This window comes from Scyliorhinus torazame, chromosome 14, assembly GCF_047496885.1.
Source record: "Scyliorhinus torazame isolate Kashiwa2021f chromosome 14, sScyTor2.1, whole genome shotgun sequence".
Classification (NCBI taxonomy): domain Eukaryota; kingdom Metazoa; phylum Chordata; class Chondrichthyes; order Carcharhiniformes; family Scyliorhinidae; genus Scyliorhinus; species Scyliorhinus torazame.
Genome location: NC_092720.1, coordinates 46,066,209 through 46,087,243, shown reverse-complemented (window position 1 = coordinate 46,087,243; position 21,035 = coordinate 46,066,209). Strand labels below are relative to the sequence as shown.

The 21,035-nt window shown below is 46.4% G+C and overlaps 1 protein-coding gene across 6 annotated transcripts in view; it reads right to left on the bottom strand.

Annotated features, from left to right (window-relative positions):
• Positions 1-20,519, bottom strand: part of mul2 (mitochondrial E3 ubiquitin protein ligase 2) — a 31,242-nt gene extending 10,723 nt beyond the window's left edge. The window contains exons 1-5 of one of the 6 annotated variants that reach the window (XM_072474086.1): positions 20,252-20,519; positions 19,408-19,486; positions 14,517-14,672; positions 8,606-8,693; positions 4,220-4,340 (exon numbers count right to left, since the gene is read on the bottom strand). In XM_072474086.1, the coding sequence (XP_072330187.1) occupies positions 4,220-4,340; positions 8,606-8,693; positions 14,517-14,633 (326 nt within the window). In that variant the 5' untranslated portion in view covers positions 14,634-14,672; positions 19,408-19,486; positions 20,252-20,519. Of the gene's footprint in view, positions 1-4,219; positions 4,341-8,605; positions 8,694-14,516; positions 14,673-14,943; positions 15,235-18,935; positions 19,039-19,407; positions 19,487-19,742; positions 20,223-20,242 lie in introns of those variants that run through there. The other 5 variants (XM_072474088.1, XM_072474085.1, XM_072474087.1 and 2 more) reach the window with 5 other exon arrangements.
• Positions 20,520-21,035: the final 516 nt, after the last annotated feature.

Sequence of the window (21,035 nt, the reverse complement as noted above, 5' to 3'; positions counted from 1 at the left end):
AGGGGTCATAGATAGCAGCTTCAGGGAATTAGTTACACCAAAGATTGGAGATAGGTGGGTAACTATAAGAGGGACTGGGAAAAAGCAGTCAGTGCAGGGATCCCCTGCGGTCGTTCCCCTGAGAAACAAGTATACCGCTTTGGATACTTGTGGGGGGGGGGACTTACCAGGGGTAAGCCATGGGGTACGGGCCTCTGGCACGGAGTCTGTCCCTGTTGCTCAGAAGGGAAGGGGGGAGAGGAGCAGAGCATTAGTAATTGGGGACTCTATAGTCAGGGGCACAGATAGGAGATTTTGTGGGAGCGTGAGAGACTCACGTTTGGTATGTTGCCTCCCAGGTGCAAGGGTACGTGATGTCTCGGATCGTGTTTTCCGGGTCCTTAGGGGGGAGGGGGAGCAGCCCCAAGTCGTGGTCCACATTGGCACTAACGACATAGGTAGGAAAGGGGACAAGGATGTCAGGCAGGCTTTCAGGGAGCTAGGATGGAAGCTCAGAACTAGAACAAACAGAGTTGTTATCTCTGGGTTGTTGCCCGTGCCACGTGATAGTGAGATGAGGAATAGGGAGAGAGAGCATTTAAACACGTGGCTACAGGGATGGTGCAGGCGGGAGGGATTCAGATTTTTGGATAACTGGGGCTCTTTCTGGGGAAGGTGGGACCTCTACAGACAGGATGGTCTACATCTGAACCTGAGGGGCACAAATATCCTGGGGGGGAGATTTGTTAGTGCTCTTTGGGGGGGGTTTAAACTAATGCAGCAGGGGCATGGGAACCTGGATTGTAGTTTTAGGGTAAGGGAGAATGAGAGTATAGAGGTCAGGAGCACAGATTTGACGTCGCAGGAGGGGGCCAGTGTTCAGGTAGGTGGTTTGAAGTGTGTCTACTTCAATGCCAGGAGTATACGAAACAAGGTAGGGGAACTGGCAGCATGGGTTGGTACCTGGGACTTCGATGTTGTGGCCATTTCGGAGACATGGATAGAGCAGGGACAGGAATGGATGTTGCAGGTTCCGGGGTTTAGGTGTTTTAGTAAGCTCAGAGAAGGAGGCAAAAGAGGGGGAGGTGTGGCGCTGCTAGTCAAGAGCAGTATTACGGTGGCGGAGAGGATGCTAGATGGGGACTCTTCTTCCGAGGTAGTATGGGCTGAAGTTAGAAACCGGAAAGGAGAGGTCACCCTGTTGGGAGTTTTTTATAGGCCTCCTAATAGTTCTAGGGATGTAGAGGAAAGGATGGCGAAGATGATTCTGGATATGAGCGAAAGTAACAGGGTAGTTATTATGGGAGACTTTAACTTTCCAAATATTGACTGGAAAAGATATAGTTCGAGTACAATAGATGGGTCGTTTTTTGTACAGTGTGTGCAGGAGGGTTTCCTGAAACAATATGTTGACAGGCCAACAAGAGGCGAAGCCACGTTGGATTTGGTTTTGGGTAATGAACCAGGCCAGGTGTTGGATTTGGAGGTAGGAGAGCACTTTGGGGACAGTGACCACAATTCGGTGACGTTTACGTTAATGATGGAAAGGGATAAGTATACACCGCAGGGCAAGAGTTATAGCTGGGGGAAGGGCAATTATGATGCCATTAGACGTGACTTGGGGGGGATAAGGTGGAGAAGTAGGCTGCAAGTGTTGGGCACACTGGATAAGTGGGGCTTGTTCAAGGATCAGCTACTGCGTGTTCTTGATAAGTATGTACCGGTCAGACAGGGAGGAAGGCGTCGAGCGAGGGAACCGTGGTTTACCAAGGAAGTGGAATCTCTTGTTAAGAGGAAGAAGGAGGCCTATGTGAAGATGAAGTGTGAAGTTTCGGTTGGGGCAATGGATAGTTACAAGGTAGCGAGGAAGGATCTAAAGAGAGAGCTAAGACGAGCAAGGAGGGGACATGAGAAGTATTTGGCAGGAAGGATCAAGGAGAACCCAAAAGCTTTCTATAGGTATGTCAGGAATAAGCGAATGACTAGGGAAAGAGTAGGACCAGTCAAGGACAGGGATGGGAAATTGAGTGTGGAGTCTGAAGAGATAGGCGAGATACTAAATGAATATTTTTCGTCAGTATTCACTCAGGAAAAAGATAATGTTGTGGAGGAGAATGCTGAGCCCCAGGCTAATAGAATGGATGGCATTGAGGTACGTAGGGAAGAGGTGTTGGCAATTCTGGACAGGCTGAAAATAGATAAGTCCCCGGGACCTGATGGGAGTTATCCTAGGATTCTCTGGGAGGCCAGGGAAGAGATTGCTGGACCTTTGGCTTTGATTTTTATGTCATCATTGGCTACAGGAATAGTGCCAGAGGACTGGAGGACAGCAAATGTGGTCCCTTTGTTCAAAAAGGGGAGCAGAGACAACCCCGGCAACTATAGACCGGTGAGCCTCACGTCTGTAGTGGGTAAAGTCTTGGAGGGGATTATAAGAGACAAGATTTATAATCATCTAGATAGGAATAATATGATCAGGGATAGTCAGCATGGCTTTGTGAAGGGTAGGTCATGCCTCACAAACCTTATTGAGTTCTTTGAGAAGGTGACTGAACAGGTAGACGAGGGTAGAGCAGTTGATGTGGTGTATATGGATTTCAGCAAAGCGTTTGATAAGGTTCCCCACGGTAGGCTATTGCAAAAAATACGGAGGCTGGGGATTGAGGGTGATTTAGAGATGTGGATCAGAAATTGGCTAGCTGAAAGAAGACAGAGGGTGGTGGTTGATGGGAAATGTTCAGAATGGAGTACAGTCACAAGTGGAGTACCACAAGGATCTGTTCTGGGGCCGTTGCTGTTTGTCATTTTTATCAATGACCTAGAGGAAGGCGCAGAAGGGTGGGTGAGTAAATTTGCAGACGATACTAAAGTCGGTGGTGTTGTCGATAGTGTGGAAGGATGTAGCAGGTTACAGAGGGATATAGATAAGCTGCAGAGCTGGGCTGAGAGGTGGCAAATGGAGTTTAATGTAGAGAAGTGTGAGGTGATTCACTTTGGAAGGAATAACAGGAATGCGGAATATTTGGCTAATGGTAAAGTTCTTGAAAGTGTGGATGAGCAGAGGGACCTAGGTGTCCATGTACATAGATCCCTGAAAGTTGCCACCCAGGTTGATAGGGTTGTGAAGAAGGCCTATGGAGTGTTGGCCTTTATTGGTAGAGGGATTGAGTTCCGGAGTCGGGAGGTCATGTTGCAGCTGTACAGAACTCTGGTACGGCCGCATTTGGAGTATTGCGTACAGTTCTGGTCACCGCATTATAGGAAGGACGTGGAGGCTTTGGAGCGGGTGCAGAGGAGATTTACCAGGATGTTGCCTGGTATGGAGGGAAAATCTTATGAGGAAAGGCTGATGGACTTGAGGTTGTTTTCGTTGGAGAGAAGAAGGTTAAGAGGAGACTTAATAGAGGCATACAAAATGATCAGGGGGTTGGATAGGGTGGACAGTGAGAGCCTTCTCCCGCGGATGGATATGGCTGGCATGAGGGGACATAACTTTAAACTGAGGGGTAATAGATATAGGACAGAGGTCAGAGGTAGGTTCTTTACGCAAAGAGTAGTGAGGCTGTGGAATGCCCTACCTGCTACAGTAGTGAACTCGCCAACATTGAGGGCATTTAAAAGTTTATTGGATAAACATATGGATGATAATGCATAGTGTAGGTTAGATGGCTTTTGTTTTGGTGCAACATCGTGGGCCGAAGGGCCTGTACTGCGCTGTATTGTTCTATGTTCTATTGCCATACCAGGCTGTGATGCAGCCAGATAGGATGATTTCTATGTGCATTTGTAAAGGTTGGTAAGAGTCAATGTGGACATGCAGAATTTCCTTAGTTTCCGAAGAAAGTAGAGGCGCTGTTGTGCTTTCTTGGTCGTAGCATCTACGAGGGTGGACCAGGACAGATTGTTGGTGATGTACATACCTAGGAATTTGCAGCTTACAGAAATGGATACCTTTATTTGCTTGAGCAGTAGTGCTGTAATACTGCTCTCACAGCAGTACATGGAATTCCAAAGGTCACCATCACAAGTCACGTGGAATCACTCTTGTAGTTTATTTTACAGGCACCATGAAAATAGATTTTGTCTTGCTCCAGAGACTATAATAGTTACCTGATATTTCAATAGATAGTTTTTTAAAATCTGGTCTTAACTTTAAAGAAAATAATGCCATACAATAAAATATGTGCAACATGCAAAATGAATGGAAAATATTTGAAGTAGAATTATTATGGACACATACCAACTCCTAGCCAAATTGTTCCAGATCAATTTGTGCTCTTTCAAAATAAGACGCTGCATTACTCCAGTGCAGTTATCCTGATAATGGCTCCGCAGACTCTCCCCAACTGGTCGAGTGATACCTGTTTGGGTAAAGAGAACAGTTCAACAGGAATGTGAAAATTTAACACATCACTGTTTACTGAGGAGGATGCAGGAAGACAGATAGTTACCCTAAAATTCACACACAACACACTTTTTCTCACATCCCTTAATACTTTTGGATAAACCTATCCAGCTCAGGCTTAAAATTGACAATGATCCAGTATTTAATGTTACCTCCGGATGGCAAGCCCAATCTCTCCCACCCTTTTGCGTGCGCAACTGCTCCCTAATTCGATTCCCAGAAAGGAATTTTTAGACTTTGTCCCCAACCTAGACTCGCTTTCCAGCAGAAATCATTTCTCTATATCATACATGTTCCTCGCAATATTTTTAAAACGTCTCGATCTATTCAACCTTGCACTTTTTAAATTCCAGAGAACACAGCCATAGTTTATAATTTTTCTTTGTAATTTAACCTTTGGAATCCAGATATCCTGAAGACAAACCTGAACTGCACTCCTTCCAAAGTTAATATATCCTTCCTAAGGGGTGTCCAGAACTGCTCTAGGTAGGATCTGGACATGAGATTGAACAGCAAATAGGTTAAAGCAATAAGCACATTCACTATTATCGAAATATATTAAGAAAAGAAACTCAGCTACTTGTGAAAAAGAGGGCAAAATGCTCTGGTAAGTATAGCGCATCAAGTTAGAGTATCAGCACACTGCACGAGATTGGTGGGACACAAATTTTGTGATTTCAGTCACCAGATTCCAAATTGGTTTCACTGCCATGAGGAAGCATCAAGCAAAAGCAAAGTACATTAACGTAGGCAGACTGGTGAACAGGGCAGCCATGTAGCAGATGTAACTTAATATGGAGATCTGAAAAGACAATATAAATTAAATGGCGCTGAGGAACCGGGTTCGATCCTGGCCCCGGGCCACTGTCCGTGTGGAGTTTGCACATTCTCCCTTTGTCTGCATAGGTCTCACTCCCGCAACCCACTACCACAACCCAAAGATGTGCCGGGTAGGTGGATTGGGCACACTAAATTGCCCCTTAATTGGAAAAATTTAAAAATAAATAAATAAAATTCAATGGTGCATTTTTAAAGGGGGTGAAAGGAGAAAGAGATCTAGGGGAGTACCACTTTGATCAAGCTTTTGGCCATCTGCCCTAATATTTCATTATATAGCTAGGTGTCCAATTTTGTCTTGTAACACTCCTCCAAAGCACCTTGTGATGTTGTATTATGTTAGGATGCTATATAAATTGAAGTTGTTGCAGTCCATACATAAATCTTTGAAGGTGATAGAACCCATCGAGAAGGCAGTTAAACAAATATGGGATACTTGGTTTTATTAACAGAGAAAGCGTACAAAAGCAAGGAAGCTATATTCATACTTTTAAGACACTGGCTAGGCCACAGCTGGAGTAGCATGCCTAGTTACCATCTTTTTAGAAGGATTTCAAGATCTTAAGAGAGGTAGCAGAGGACTTACTAGAATGGTACCAGGAATGCTGGACTTCAGTTACATAAAGTAACTAGAGGAGCTGGGGTTTGGAGCACAGAAAGTTAAGGAGATTTAAGAGGTGTTCAACATTATGCAGGAGCTTAGTAGAATGGCAAATGGCTCAGTAACCAGCGGTAATTTGCAAGAACCAGATGAAGAACACTTTTTTAAAAAACACAGTTTCTCTGATCTGGAATACACTGCTTAAAGGAGAGCAGATTCAAACCGAATTTCAAAAGGGAATTAGCTAAATCTGTGAAAGGGAAATGGGAAGTGGTGAAGAAAATGGAACTGACTGCATAAGCTTTTTGATAACACAGCCTCCTTTTGTGTTGAATCATCTGCGACTCTGGGCACTTATTACCAATGCAGTCTGTAAATGCAGCCAACATCTGCTTGTGAAAAAAATTCTTTACAGGGCACGTTTTCTGAGACACCAGTAGATCAATTATAGTAAAATAAATTTGATGGAAAAATATAGTCCGGTAAACAAGGATTTCACAGTGTGTAGTGTGTGTGTGTGTGTGTGGGGGGGGGGGGTTGGTCGGTGTGGGAGCAAGTAGAGGCGGCCTCGTTAAAGGACACAAGTTTGGGGGCATTGGTAATGGCTCCTCTACCGTTCTCGCCGGCCCGGTTCTCCACAAGCACACAAGCCCAGTGGTAGTGGCAGCTCTGAGAGTTTGGGGGCAGTGGCGGAAGCACATGAGAGTGGAGGAACTGTCGGTGTGATCTCTAATTTGTGGCAACTACCAGTTTGTCCCGGGGAGGCTGGATGGGGGGGTTTCAGAGGTGGCAGAGAGCAATGATTGAGAGGCTGGGGGATCTATTTATTGATGGGAGCTTTCCATGTTTAGAGGATTTGGAGGAGTTTGAATTGCCAGTAGGGAATGGGTTTCGATATCTGCACATAAGGGATTTTGTGCAAAGGCAGGTTTCGACTTTTCCGCTTCTACCGCCACAGGGGATACAGGACAAGGTAGTTTCTAGAATGGGGGTGGGAGAGGGGATACTGGCAAGGATTTGCGGATGTCATGTCCACGGTGCAGGAAATGAGGGTAGGGCTGAGTCCAGAGGTGCAGATTTTTGGAGTGTTGGAAGATCCAGGAGTCCAGGGGACGAGAGAGGCTGACGTTTTGGCCTTTGCCTCCTTGGTAGCCCGGAAACGGATATTGCTAGCGTGGAGGGACTCGAAGCCCCGAAATCAGGGGTTTGGGTTAGCGACCTGGCTGGGTTTCTTAGGCTTGAGAAAATTAAGTTCACCCTGAGAGGATCAACGCTCGGGTTCATTTGGAGGTGGCAGCCGTTTATCTATCGACTTCTTCGGAGAAAACAAAACTGTCAGCAGATTCAATAAGGGTTGGCGGGGTGGGGGGAGGAGTTAGGCAATTTTGTGTTTAGAGTAGGCAGGAACAGTGGGAGATGGAGGGATGGGTTACGCACTGAACTATGTTTATATTTGTATCGGTAAGTGTTATAAAACCATAAATGATTTAATAAAATGTTTTTTTTTTAAAACATGGTTTTCACTTCCAATGTTTTTTAAATTTTTGATGAAAACCTATTGACCTGAAACATCTGGTGTTTGCCTCTCCACAGAAGCTGCCTGACCTGAGAATTTCCAGAATTTTCTGTCATTAGGAGTATTTTGCATTTCATTCTTTTTAATTGTCACACTTCAACCATCTTTACGAAGCACACTTATGCCATCTAATGGCAGAAAACTAGTATTGCAACTGGCCAAATTGCAAATAAATGCAGCACTTGTATTTTCTACTAAAGCTCACCAGTTCACATTTGCTCCAGAGGCTAAAGGATATATTACACGGTTAACATTAGATTTGACAGCATCAGAACATTCTGTAGATGCAATTTAAACTTTTGTAAAGTAGCTGATGTGCCTTGCAGGCCCAAAAAAGCAGTTAACACAAAAACACAGGGTGATATTTCCATTTTTCACAAAGCTTTCAGTATCAGAAGCCTAATACTTCAACTGCTAAACAGAACATAAGGAGACCTTAAACCAGAAAGATACTAAGCAGGGCACAAACAGGTGGTAAATCAAATACTGCAGTACAGCAGCAGGGATTGTTTTTATTCAAAAAGATAATTTGAAGACGGCATTGTATAATTAGAGGGAAAAATACCCAAAATATTCAATCTGGAGCTTGAAAAACTATCGAATGGTTTTTATCATGTTTGACAGCAGCACATTTCTTTCGCAGCTTTGAGATGTTTTAATTCGCCACGTTGTTCACTGCTTTCAGCAGAGCAGGAAGCATGCCTGGAAGCAAGGCTGTGCAAAGATCCATCTTGTAAATGCCCCTAGTTAGCTGACTCAACTAAGAACAAAGCTAACCTAATTTATTTACTTTATTCACAAAACCTCGTCGCAGAGTAAGTCATGCGGTCCCTTCACCTCCAGGACTATCTTTGAATTGAGTCCAGATTAATGGTCTGAAAGTTTGTCCACCCCTGCCAGCTACTATGATCCTATGTGATAGGTTTTATACATGATCAGAGCATAGAATGTTCCAACAACTGTCAGAAATGCAATTCGATAGAGAGAAAAAACACCGCCTGATCTTTTTAACTGGATAGCCCAAAATATTAGCAGCCTCTTTTCTCCTAAAATAAAGCAGTGACTAGATTATGTTTTTCATACTTGCAGGGAATAAAAAACACTGGTCAATTGGGGCCTGATTTTCCTTCTATTTATCAACATCATTAGTCTTATAACTGGGCAGTTGAAAATATATTACAGTAAATAGAAAATAAATAAGTCTCACCTTCTACAACAGCATACTCCACACATTTTCCTGGATTGGCGTTCAGAAATTCCACCAACTTCTTGTTGATCTGAAATTTTGGGGCCTCCTAATTTTAAAAAAGACAAGTGAACTGTCATGATATTCAAACACACACATCATGATAGACACACCAACAGACAAATCAGAACACACAACACCACAACCAATGACAGAAAGATATAAAAGCACAGACACGACCCCCGGTGGTCAGTATTAGCTGAGAGGAGAACCAGGACACATCTATTGCCAAACACACTCAGGGAGACAGCACATGCAGAGTATCCAGAACGAACTGTATTATAAGAGTTATAATAAAATAGAGTTGTACCACATACAACTGTGTTGGCTCATCTGTGCACCAGAGCACCCAACACCACATGGTACAGGAGTGGATCGATACCTGCCGGCATACCTCAGTGTACAGAGACAACCAGCAGTGCCCAGGCATGATGTACCAGCTCCCGGTTCCGCAGGCGCTCCAGTGCGACGGCGACCTCCACGAAAACTGGCGGCGATTCCGGCAAAATTTCGAATTGTTCCTGGTGGCAGCTGAACTCAAAGACCTGGATGATAGGGAAAAAATTGAATTTCTCCTCACCGTCGCCGGTGCAAGGGCAAGAGCAATATTCAGAAGGTTCAGGTTCTTCAGGAGGCAGCAAAGGTACGATTACCAGGCAGTCATGGGCAAATTCGCCAAGTACTGTGAAGAATACGCAATCCAATGGGGACTTAAAGGTAAGAAAAGCTGCAGTACTCACCTCGTGGCTGGGATCCCGGAGCCCGAAATCCCGGGCCTGAGAAAAGGCTGGGTCGAGGTCGGCGGCCATCTTGCTAAAGGTATAACGCTAGCACAGTTGCGCGAGAAGTGCGCAGAACCGGAAGTTTCGTTTGCGCATGCGCGAGATGCTGCGCATGCGCAGTCAAGAAAACGGCCATCGGTAAAGGAACAGCGATCTGAGCATGCGCAGTCGCTTCCTACGTGCTACATACCGAGCGTCAGGATGTCAGAGGCCCCAGACTGCACCAATTTAAAAGGGAAATGTCCCAAATCCAATTTAAAAGGGAAACGTTCCAAATCAAAAAAACAAAAATCTGTTAAAGCTGTAAAACAACCTTCCCTCACCTGGAATGACAGCACAGTGCCGCAAATTGACCCAGGAGATGAATTTGACCTCCGAAGAACCCTCCGACAAGCAGTTACCTACGCACAAGCCGATGATTCCGACCTTGAATACTTCGATGACGATTTTTACAGGGTTTCCGGACCTCGCGAGCCCAATGATAGCTCCATGGTCCTATATGACTATGACTCGGACGAACCTTTCGTGTTGCACATTGGCGGCCCCCACATTGAATCCGACGCAGATGCGGATTCATTTTTCGGATTTGAGGATCTTCAATCCAGCAGATATGACGTTCCAACTTATCAGTACCGGATGATGCTGCAGCCTGACATTAACAGACAGGGAGCGGTGCAAGCACACGGAGAGTGCCCTGCTGCCACACAGAGCGTGGTCCACGTCCCGCTCAACGTTCCCGACTCTATGAAAGAAGACATGCAAGACTCCAGAGTGCAGTCCTCGCATGAACCAGAAGTGACTCCAGTGTCACAAGCTTCCACAGCAAGCTCGTGGACAGACTCCACAATTGCAGAAATGCAAGACTCCAGAGCGCAGTCCTTGCACGGACAAGAAGTGACTCCAGTGTCACAAGCCTCCACAGAGAGCTCGTGGACAGCCTCCACGATAGAAGCAACGCAAGACTCCAGAGCGCAGTCCTTGCACGAACAAGAAGTGACTCCAGTGTCACAAGCCTCCACAGAGAGCTCGTGGACGGACTCCACGATGGAAGGAACGCAAGACTCCAGAGCGCAGTCCTTGCAGGAACAAGACCATGAGGGTCTAGCAACCTCTCCTGACCAACCAGCGGCAGACGATGCAAGTCTGCCATGCTCACGTGAACAGCCTACCATGCTCCACTACACAGCAGCATGACCATGACGGTCTCTCATGCTACAATGAAGGGCACAGCGCTGAAGACTGTTCAAGCCCAACTGAAGACAAGCCAAAGGAATCGCCTCGTCCAAGCCCGAAGAAAAAAGGTTTATGCGCTGACCTTCAGGATCATTGTAGCCGAACAGAGATTAATAATGCTGCACGGCCACAGAAGGATGCTGAGGATTTGCTAACGAAATTAATTGAATGTTTAACTTGCAAGGAGCAGACTGAGAATTGCCAGTGTTTTAGTACGGATCGAAAAAATGGACAAGACATTGATCCTCAGGTAATGGAAATAACACAACCTGAATCATATCTACAGCAGGGACAAATGTCTCCCTTCAACACAATGCCGCAAAATCCCAACTTCGGAGACCAGCAGTTAGTCAGTAATGACTCTTCAAACCTGGAGGGGAACATTAATTGCATTGAACCTATACACACTCCACTGATTATTGAGCAGAACATTGGAGCAAGAATCCTGAGGACACCGACATCGAGTAGCCAGATAACGAATTTAAAACCCACAGCAGTTTCAAGTGAACCAAGTGTGCTTTCCACTAATGGTGAAGATGCAGATAAGGTCGACCCGATTATCCATTGTACCACACTAACCCCAGTGATTAAGCAGTTATGTATGGGGAGTATAATGTGGGCAATTGAGAACAGTAAAAGAGAGACTGTGACCATGCCAGTCCCAGCAAAATCAGACCCAGAGACCATGAAGGCATGTACATTAAACAAAGTTACATATGAGGTACCTGAGAAGAAAAGTGAAACGGAATGTTCTTTGGAAAATGGTACAATGTCGATAGAAACAGTGGATCCTATATTCGAGACCATACATATGGGAGAATTTGGGGGTAATAAACAAGGTTCTGCAATGTCTGGGGGAAGATTTAAAGTTCCAAAGAAGAAAAGCCCAAATGAAGGACAATGGCAAGACAATGACAGTCCACCGACATGGTGTGCACCACCAGATGAAAACTCTGACAATTTACCCAACCCTAGTGAACAGCAAGCTGCTAATGACGATCTATCCACGGGATGTGAGACCAGTGACGACAGCATCCCACTTCCCATGCAAAAGGTGCAAGGTGACAGACCTCGCCTAGTGCGTGCCGAGGCACTCGACGATCACGGTGGGACCACTGACGACTGCGGTGGCGGCGCACCGCTTCCACCCTCGATGGCTCGAGCCTCTCCACTGGTTGGTGCATTCCTGCATGTTCCGACTCCAGAAGTGCAGCTTCAGGGAATCTCGGCTGCCTCCAGTGAACCTGTTGGGACTCCGGACGGGGGGCATCGACGGAAGGCAGACCGGACTCCAGATGGGGAGCAGCCAAGCGCCGACTCTGATTTGCGCACGCCAGACCTCGCTCCGGACGGGCGGTGTCGCGGCCTCGGTGATGGCACGCTCAGGGTGACGGCAGATGCCACGGCGACAGGGAATGGATCGCGTGGCAGTCCCACTGGGTCGGCAGTAGCAACCAGCACCGGCGGTCCAAGATGGACACACCAATTCGCGCCAACGCCAGACGTTGATGCGAGCAACAATTCTCTCTCCAAGGCGACATGCTTCGACGTTTCTCTGCGGAGTCGCCCTTCCGGCACAGCAGGTGGCCGGAACCAGCGTACACGGTCTCGGCCAACTTCCACATCTGGCACAGTCATCGCCTTGCATGATATTAGTGATGGTGCTACTTCGATGGCAACGACCCATCGGCTACAAGATGCCGTCCACCACAAACATAAAAAGAAAACAGACTCCACCTTGTTCCTGGCATGCAGGGCGGATGGATTGGTGCGTAGGCGCAATCAGCGGGCTTTGTGCCGCCTTCCACGCTCGCAACTGCACCGTACGCACACGCCGGATCCTCCACTGGTTCCCAAGGATGACTTCGTGGAGATGCCACGGATCATTCCCCTTCCATCGCCACCAGAACCAAACCACAGCCAGGGCACCACTAACAAAGATGTTGAATGTTATATTTGCACGAATGAAAAAACCAAGCACTGCACGAAGTACAACAAATGGTAAAGTAGAGACTTCGGCAACAGCATCACCTCCAACAGTCCAAGGTGAACCAGTGTGACCCCAAATCTCCACAGCTGAACCGGCTTGAGGACCAGCCCATTCTTGAGGCGGTCACCCATTAGACTGGACTTATAACGCTGTTCATACGTTCAAAAAGTCAAACACTTCTGTATTATAACCTGTTGTTGTTTATTGTTCCAGATATCGTCTGACCGGACCAATGTTCAAGTTTTTTTTTCTCTCGCATCCAAGTTTTGTTATGGTACAACCTTGTTAGTGTGACGCACCCGACATCGCCCCATGTAAATAGTTACGTCATAAACACACGCTGTACACAACACAAACACACACTCTTAGATGCACTCACGACACAATTATATTTATAACCACGTAGGCACTTATCTTTGTAAAAAAGGGGGGGATGTCATGATATTCAAACACACACATCATGATAGACACACCAACAGACAAATCAGAACACACAACACCACAACCAATGACAGAAAGATATAAAAGCACAGACACGACCCCCGGTGGTCAGTATTAGCTGAGAGGAGAACCAGGACACATCTATTGCCAAACACACTCAGGGAGACAGCACGTGCAGAGTATCCAGAACAAACTGTATTATAAGAGTTATAATAAAATAGAGTTGTACCACATACAACTGTGTTGGCTCATCTGTGCACCAGAGCACCCAACACCACATGAACTAATCGGGACATAGGAACAGGACTAGGCCAATCTATCCCTTGAGCCTGTTCGGCTATTCAGTTAGACCTGCACCTCCACTCTATTCAGCCACATTTACTCCATATATCCCTTGATACCCTTATTCAATAAAGCCTATAGGCCTCAAATAAGTTTCTATTGATCAAGCATCCTAATCATCTGGGGTTGCGAGTTCCAGATTTCCACAACACTGTGAGAACATGTTTTCCCATTTCACTCTTAAATGGAACATCTCAAATGGCCAGTCCACTCATGCCCTGTTGCTGCACAAAGACTCTGAGGTACGTGAGAAAATAATAGCCCCTCATTAAAGTTATTGTCGCACTGTTATCTAGCCTCATCAGTTAGGACGAGCCTTTTAATATCATCAACCACATATTCTTCCTCCATTGCCTTTAACACCATTGTTCAGCCAAGTGGGCCTGCAGTCATTTGATTCCACCATAACCAAGAATCTTCAGCATGGGCTATTTTCCCACACCATTTCTTCGAGTCCCTCAAGAATCTATCCTTCACCCCCAATTCGCATCTATATGCTGTCCTTTGGCAACGTCCTAGGTAGACGGGAGAGTCTGACATTCAGGCTCTGATAAGTTACAATTTCCTCAGGTTAACAGTTAGGAAGATTGAAGCTACCATCATCGGGAAGTCACGCACTCTGTACCTGTGCCAATGGTTTCATCACCTTTATTGGCCACCGTCTCAGATTGAACCAAACCACAGAACCCCTACAGCGCATAAGGAGGCCATTCAGCCCATCTGCACCAATCATCTGAAAGAGCACCCTACCTTGGCCCACTCGCCGCCCCATCCCAGTAACCCACTTAACCTGCACATCCATGGACACTAAGGGGCAATTTTATCATGGCCAATCGACCTAACCTGCACATCTTTGGACTGTGGAAGAAACCGGAGGAAACCCACGCAGACACAGGGAGAAAATGTAAATTCCACAGTCACCCAAGGCCGGAATTGAACCTGGGTTCCTGGCGCTGTCATGCACAATGCTAACCACTGTGCCACCGTGTCGTCACAGTTCAATGATATTGGTCCATCATAAAAATATAGCTGACAGTCCTGTCTCCAAGTGAAGAGAAACCAGCTAGAAAAGAATGGCTCTTACCTTTAGCAATTGCACTGTTGCTCTTTTCTTTCTATACAAGTAGTAAAATAACCCAGAAAATGCAAAGCTCGACCCTAAACAGATCAGCTCTACGGTTGACACAGGAATCCTGTCCATCTTCTGGCTAGATTCACTCAATCGCTTTAACTTCCAAGACTTTAAAAGAAAAACACACAGACAATGTTATGCGAGATCAAGCACAAACTGTGTACCCTCTGATTTTCTTTCTGCATTCCTTGCAAATGTGAAGTAACTAACTAATTAGATCATCTAAAAATAGTTTTGATTTTGTTCTTAGAATGGCACAGTTGTATTCACTGCCTATCTCCAGTTACTCAGAACAGATGAAAGTATTAATGAGCCTTCTTGAACAACTGTTGTCTTTCTGGTGCTGGGGTAATAGTGGGAAATAGCAATGATCTCTTACCAAATATGTCTTAATTAGGATGGTATGTAATTTAGGGATGGTGTTCTCACAGCACTGCTGCTTGTTCTTCTCGGTGCTGGAGGTCCAGAAGAATGGGATCCTGTCAAAAGTAGTCTGGGGTCAGTTGCTGTAATGCATCCTGCAGATTGCACTTACACCAGCCACAGTGAGTCAGTGGTGGTGGGAATGGATACTTGGCCAAATAGCACAAGGGTAGATCATTACAGCTGTTCTCTTCCATAAGTATCAAGTGTGAGTGTTGCTGTTTTCATTCAGCAGGCAATGCATATTCTATTTTAAAAAAAAACTTCATATAGTGACTTGAATATCGTAAAAACACTCCAAGACACTTCACGAGCACATATCAAACAGAATTTGACACTTAGCCAGATAAGGATTCTAGGATAGGTGCTTTAAGCACCATCTAGAGGTGAAAGAGCTTTTGGGCGTTAATTCCAAAGTTTAGAACCTAGACATCTGAAAGTTGATGGAGTGATTAAAATTGGGGCCATGCAAAGAGGCAAGAACTGGAGGAGTGCAGAGACCTTAGAGGATTGTAGGCTGGAAGAGGTTGCAGAGATAGAGACGGTCAAGGTCTTTGGGGAGATTAGAAAACAAGGTTGACAATTTTAAAATTGAGATGTGCTGCAACTGGAGCCAAAATAGGTCAGCAAGCACAGGGATGGTAGGTGAACAAGACAGTGAAAGTTAAGAAGAGCGGACATTTGGATAACCTCAAGTTTATGGAGGGTAAAGGGAAGGAGGTATCAGGACAATATTGGTTAAGAGGTAACAAAGGTCTTGTTAAAGGTTTCACAAAGTCATAGAATTGGTGTGGCACAGGTGTATCAATGAACTGAGGCAGGGGTGGAGATGGGCGATATTAGGGAGGGGAAATGGGAAATCTTAGTCGGAGAAAGGACATGGGGTCAAACCTCAGCTCTGTGTCAAATGCAATACCAAGACAGCATTCAGCCTGGTTCAGTCTAGGACAGTGTTTTTCTGCACTGAAAGGATTGTAAAAGGGCTAATTTAGAGCTGACCTGGTAAAAAGTTTATAAAATGGACTGTATAATGTGAGGATAAACACACAGAGAAAGTTTCTAACTGGGAGAATCCAAAGCTAGGGGCCATAAATAAAAGATGGTGTTCAGTTCAGAGAAGGCACTTGACTGACTCCAGGGATGAAAAGATTATCCGAGGAGGACAGGTAGGGCATTTATCCATTGGAATTTAGAAGAGAGGTGATCTTATTGAAATATACAAGATCCTGAGGGGACTGAACAGGATGAATGCTGAAAGGATGCGTTCCCTTGTGGGAGGGACCAGAACTGGGGGATAATAAAAATAAGGGGTCTCATTTAAGATGTAGATTAGAGGTGATGAGCCATAGAATCCCTAGAGCGCAGAAGGCCCAACAAGCCTGCACTGACCCTACCAAGAGCACCCTACCTAGGCCAACTCCCATCCCCATAACCCCACCGAACCTGCACATCTTTGGACAATTTAGCAAGGCCAATCCACCTAACCTACGCAGCTTTGGACTGTGGGAGGAAACCGGAGCACCCGGAGGAAACCCACGCAGACAGGGGGAGAATGTGCAAATTCCACAGTCACCCAAGGCCAGAATCGAACCTGGGTCCCTGGCGCCGTGAGGCAGTAGTGCTAACCACTGTGCCATTCTCGTCCCAGAGAATGGTGGAAGCAGGATCGCTGAATATTTTTAAGGCAGAGTTAGATGGATTCTTGACTAACAATTGAATCAAAGGGAATGGGAGTAGGCAGGAAAGTGGAGTTAAGGCCACAATCAGATCAACCATAATCTTACAAATGATGGAGCATGCTCACTGGGCTAAAAGGTCTACTTTTGTTCCTAATTCAAATGTTTGTCTCATTACTAATAAATCGAATGGTAAAATAAGGAGTCATTTCTTTACTCAGTGGTTAGAATGCAGAACTTCCTGCCACAGGAAATGGCTGAGGCAAGTAGTTTTAATGTTTAAAAGGAACTCGGTGAGCATATCAGAGAAAAGGGAACAGAAAGATATGTTGAACGACTGAGATGAGGTAAATGAAATTGAGGGAGACTGGGGAGACGTAAAGGACCAGCCGAGGGGGAATGTTTCTGTGCTATATATTCCATGCAATTATCCGAGTAGTGGAATTTCTATTCCGAGAACTGGTAATCAGAATGCTCTGCCATTCAATCTGATCATTGCAGATCTTGGGGCAGGATTCTCCCACCCCAGTTCGGAAAATCGTTGGTGGGTCGCGCGAATCGCGCCACGCCGCCAGCACGCGATTCTCCGCAGAGTGGCGCTGGCGTGGTTGGCGCGACACCGGTCGCGGGCCGCTCTATGTGGACGGCCCACCGATTCCCCAGCCCGAATGGGCCGAGCGGCCGTAAGAAAAGAGCCGAGTCCCACCGGCGCTGTTCTAACCTGCTCTGGGCCGGCGGGACCTCGGCGTGTAAGGGTCGGGTGGCGGCCTTTGGGAGGGGGAGGGGAGGTCTGACCCTGGGGGGGGCTTCCGATGTGGCCTGGCCCGCGATCGGGGCCCACCGATTGGCAGGCCGGCCTCTGTGGCTGGGGGCCTCCTTTCCTACGCGCCGGCCCCTGTAGTCCTGCGCATGTTGCGTCGGGGCCAGCGTGTTGAAGGAGGCCACTGCCACTGCGCATGTCCTCGTTGGCGCCGGGGCAACTGCGCATGCGCGGATCCCGCGGCGCACGGTTCGCGCCGGGATCTGCAGCTGGAGCGTCGCAAACCACTCCAGCGCCGTGCTGGCCCCCTGGAGGGGCCAGAATCAGTCGTGGGAGCGGCCCGTTCACGATGTCGTAAAACGCGACCGCGTTTACGACGGCGTGGACACTCTGCCGCTGGAGTGGAGAATCCTGCCCTTGGTCTTCAACTTCACTTTCCTGTTCGTGCCAAAGTCATCACTTACAAAAAGGCAACGCAATACAAAAATGTATACATCTTTCTTTCAGCTAGTTCAAAATATATTCAATGAAGCATTTCCAAAGACATTTTAAAAGTATATTAATAATTGCATAACCCCGAGTATAACCTGTGACTCAGCCTTTTGCACACTATACCCCTGGGAAAGTCCTCAACAGTCAAGAAGTTAGTCTAGAGTAAACAAGTGCACAGCGCCAACACCTCTTTGAATCATACATTTTATCACAGCACAGGGAAATTCCAGTGCATCACATTCATTCTTTATATGTATTCGAGGTACACCAACTAATTTAACAAAAATTAACAGGAAGTCACAACACAAAATAGTGGACCAAGATGTTTTGTAACAGGACATTAACAGCCTCTGCTATTTATAGATTTGACCTTGCAACCTTCAGCTCAAAAATGTATTGCCACAAAGTTACTGGAAGTGACTTTGTGACGGATAGGGGGGGCACAGTGGTTAGCACTGTTGCTTCACAGTGCCAGGGACCCGGCTTCAATTCCCAGCTTAGATCACTCTCTGTGCGGAGTCTGCACGTTCACTCTGTCTGCATGGGTTTCCTCCGGCTGCTCAGGTTTCCTCCCACAAGTCCCAAAAGACATACTCGTTAGGTGAATTGGACATTTTGAATCCTCCTTCAGCGTACCCGAACAGGCTCCACAGTGTGGCAACGAGGGGATTTTCACAGTAACTTCATTGAAGTGCTAATATAAGCCTACTTGTGACACCAATAAAGATTATTATTATTAAGTCTTTCAAAAGCGGGCATCAGATGGGTTATGCGAATTCCTTTGACACGGAGAAAGCTTTTTGTTTACAAATTTAGAGTATCCAATTCTGTTTTTTCTCCTTAGAATTAGAGGCTTTTCACAGTAACTTCATTGGAGTGTTAATGTAAGCCTACTTGTGACACTAATAAAGATTATTATTATTGTGTGAGCGAGTTGGTAATGGCACAGTTAGGAGCCGGTTTAGCTCAGATGGCTAGACAGCTGACTTGTGTTGCAGAGCATAGGTTCAATTCTCATACCGGCTTAGGTTATTCATGAAGGCCCGCCTTCTCAACCTTGCTCCTCACCAGAGGTGTGGCGATCTTAATGTTAAATCGCCCTCAAAAGGGTGCCCAAGGATAACTGGCAATTATTAATATTTTTGTCATTAAAAGGTATGCAAGACCTAACATTTTGTGGCAAGTTTACTTGGCAATTAATGGGCAGATACAACAAATTCCTTATTAGATCAAGAAAGCCAGCAACAAGATACTGATTCCATCAACAATGTACTGATTTCATCAGTTAATGGAAAGCATCATAAGTCATCTGTCAACTTTTATCTATATATTTTAACTACACATCTGCTCCTTGCCTGGAGTCACAACCCAATTTAGCATAAACAACAGCTTATGCCATTAGCTTCATTGTTATTTTGAGAAATTCTGACTGAATACTTAGGGCTTTCAAAACTGTATGATAATCTAATGTGTTTTACACTACAGACCTTACCTGTCAAAAGACAGTAGTAAACAGGGTAGAAGCCAGATTGTTAACAACTCTAATAATTCCTCTTCAGTCAATTCTCACACTACATTATATGTCAAAACAAATAAAATAACATTTGGTAAATTTGAGTTCTGTGCAGACACTTGAGAAACTGGAGTTCTTCTTCAAAGAGCAAAGAAGTTTAAGAGATGATTTGATGGCGCTGTTCACAATCACGAAGGCTTTGATACAGTAAATAAGGAGAAGCATTGTTTTTTTTTATTCATTCAAGAGATATGGGCACCTCTGGCTAGATTGATTTCCCACCCCCAATTGCCCTAGAGAAGGCAGTCACCCACCTTATTGAACTGCTGCAGTTCATGTGGTAGCAGAGCATAAGAAATAGGGGCAAGGGTAGGTAGGACATTTGGCCCCTTCAGCCTTCTAAGATCACAGCTGCATCTGGTTTGGCCTGATCCCCACTTTCCTGCCTGTGCCCCATAACCCTCAAATCCTTTACGAGCTCAGAAATCGAGGGTTGATAACCAGGGAAGACAGATTGGCAAAAGAGCATGAGGAATCTTTGCTTTCAGTTCTTGTGATTTTGGAAAAGAGGGTGGACGCAGATTCGACAGTAACGTTTGGGACAGACTTGACCAGCTGCCTGAAGGCAAATAGCAGGCAACTGGACAAAACTCTACTCAGGAGGCAGCACAGCAGGATGGGCCAAAGAGCCTCCCTCCCCGCTGTCTCATTCCCTGATGCCCCGCTTCCCAAGTTTACATATCCTCACCTACACCCACTCATTCTCTCCTACGGCCTTCCCCTTTCCTGTTTAAAAGTTCAAACTCGGATGTACCCTACTGACCTTCTTCAGCCTGCCTGTTTGCAGAATGAGTCCTGACAGCCCCGCTCTCGTCCCAATTTCCCCTCTCCCCTGTTACTGGGGGAACCGAGGCCTGACCTGGCCCAGCCGCTCATTAGCATGCCTACTGCCCATTTATTCGTGGGAAACGGCCGGGTTCCTGCCCCTTTACTCCCACTGAAAGTGAGAGAAGGCCGAGCAGCAGCGACCTGCTCCCTGGCCGGTATTTACTCAGGGTTTGTCCGTTACCGAAACAGGCGGCCCCCCTCCCCCGGAATTGTGGTATTTGTAGTTCTCCCCCACAATGCACCGTCCGACTGTCCGCGGCGCAGTGGAATTATGGGATGCGTAGTCCTCTGACCAGAGTCCCACAATGCACCGCCCGAGAGTCTGCGCCCCGGTCCCCCCGGGCGGCGCAGCGGGGTTATGGGATTTGTAGTTCTCTGGCAGTCCTCGCCCACACCGCTCATGCGGCACTTGCCATTCGTCAGTAAAGCAGAGTTTGCCGAGTGTGCAACATCAGGGGCCGGATTCTCCAACCCTCGGCGCCGGAATCGTGCCCGGCGCGGGGACGGAGAATAGCCGATCATGCGGGAAATCAGGCGAGACGGTGCTTCCGCGATTCTCTTGGTCCCCGCCCGGTCCTCAGCGCCGGGCCCCTGTAGGCAGTGGCGGACCGACATTTTTTGGGGTCCTGAAGCTTGAACTGTTGTGGGGGCCCCTTCGCAACCAGTCTGGGTAACCACTGTTATCTTCTTCAATGGGGTTGTTCCACGACAGATCACCA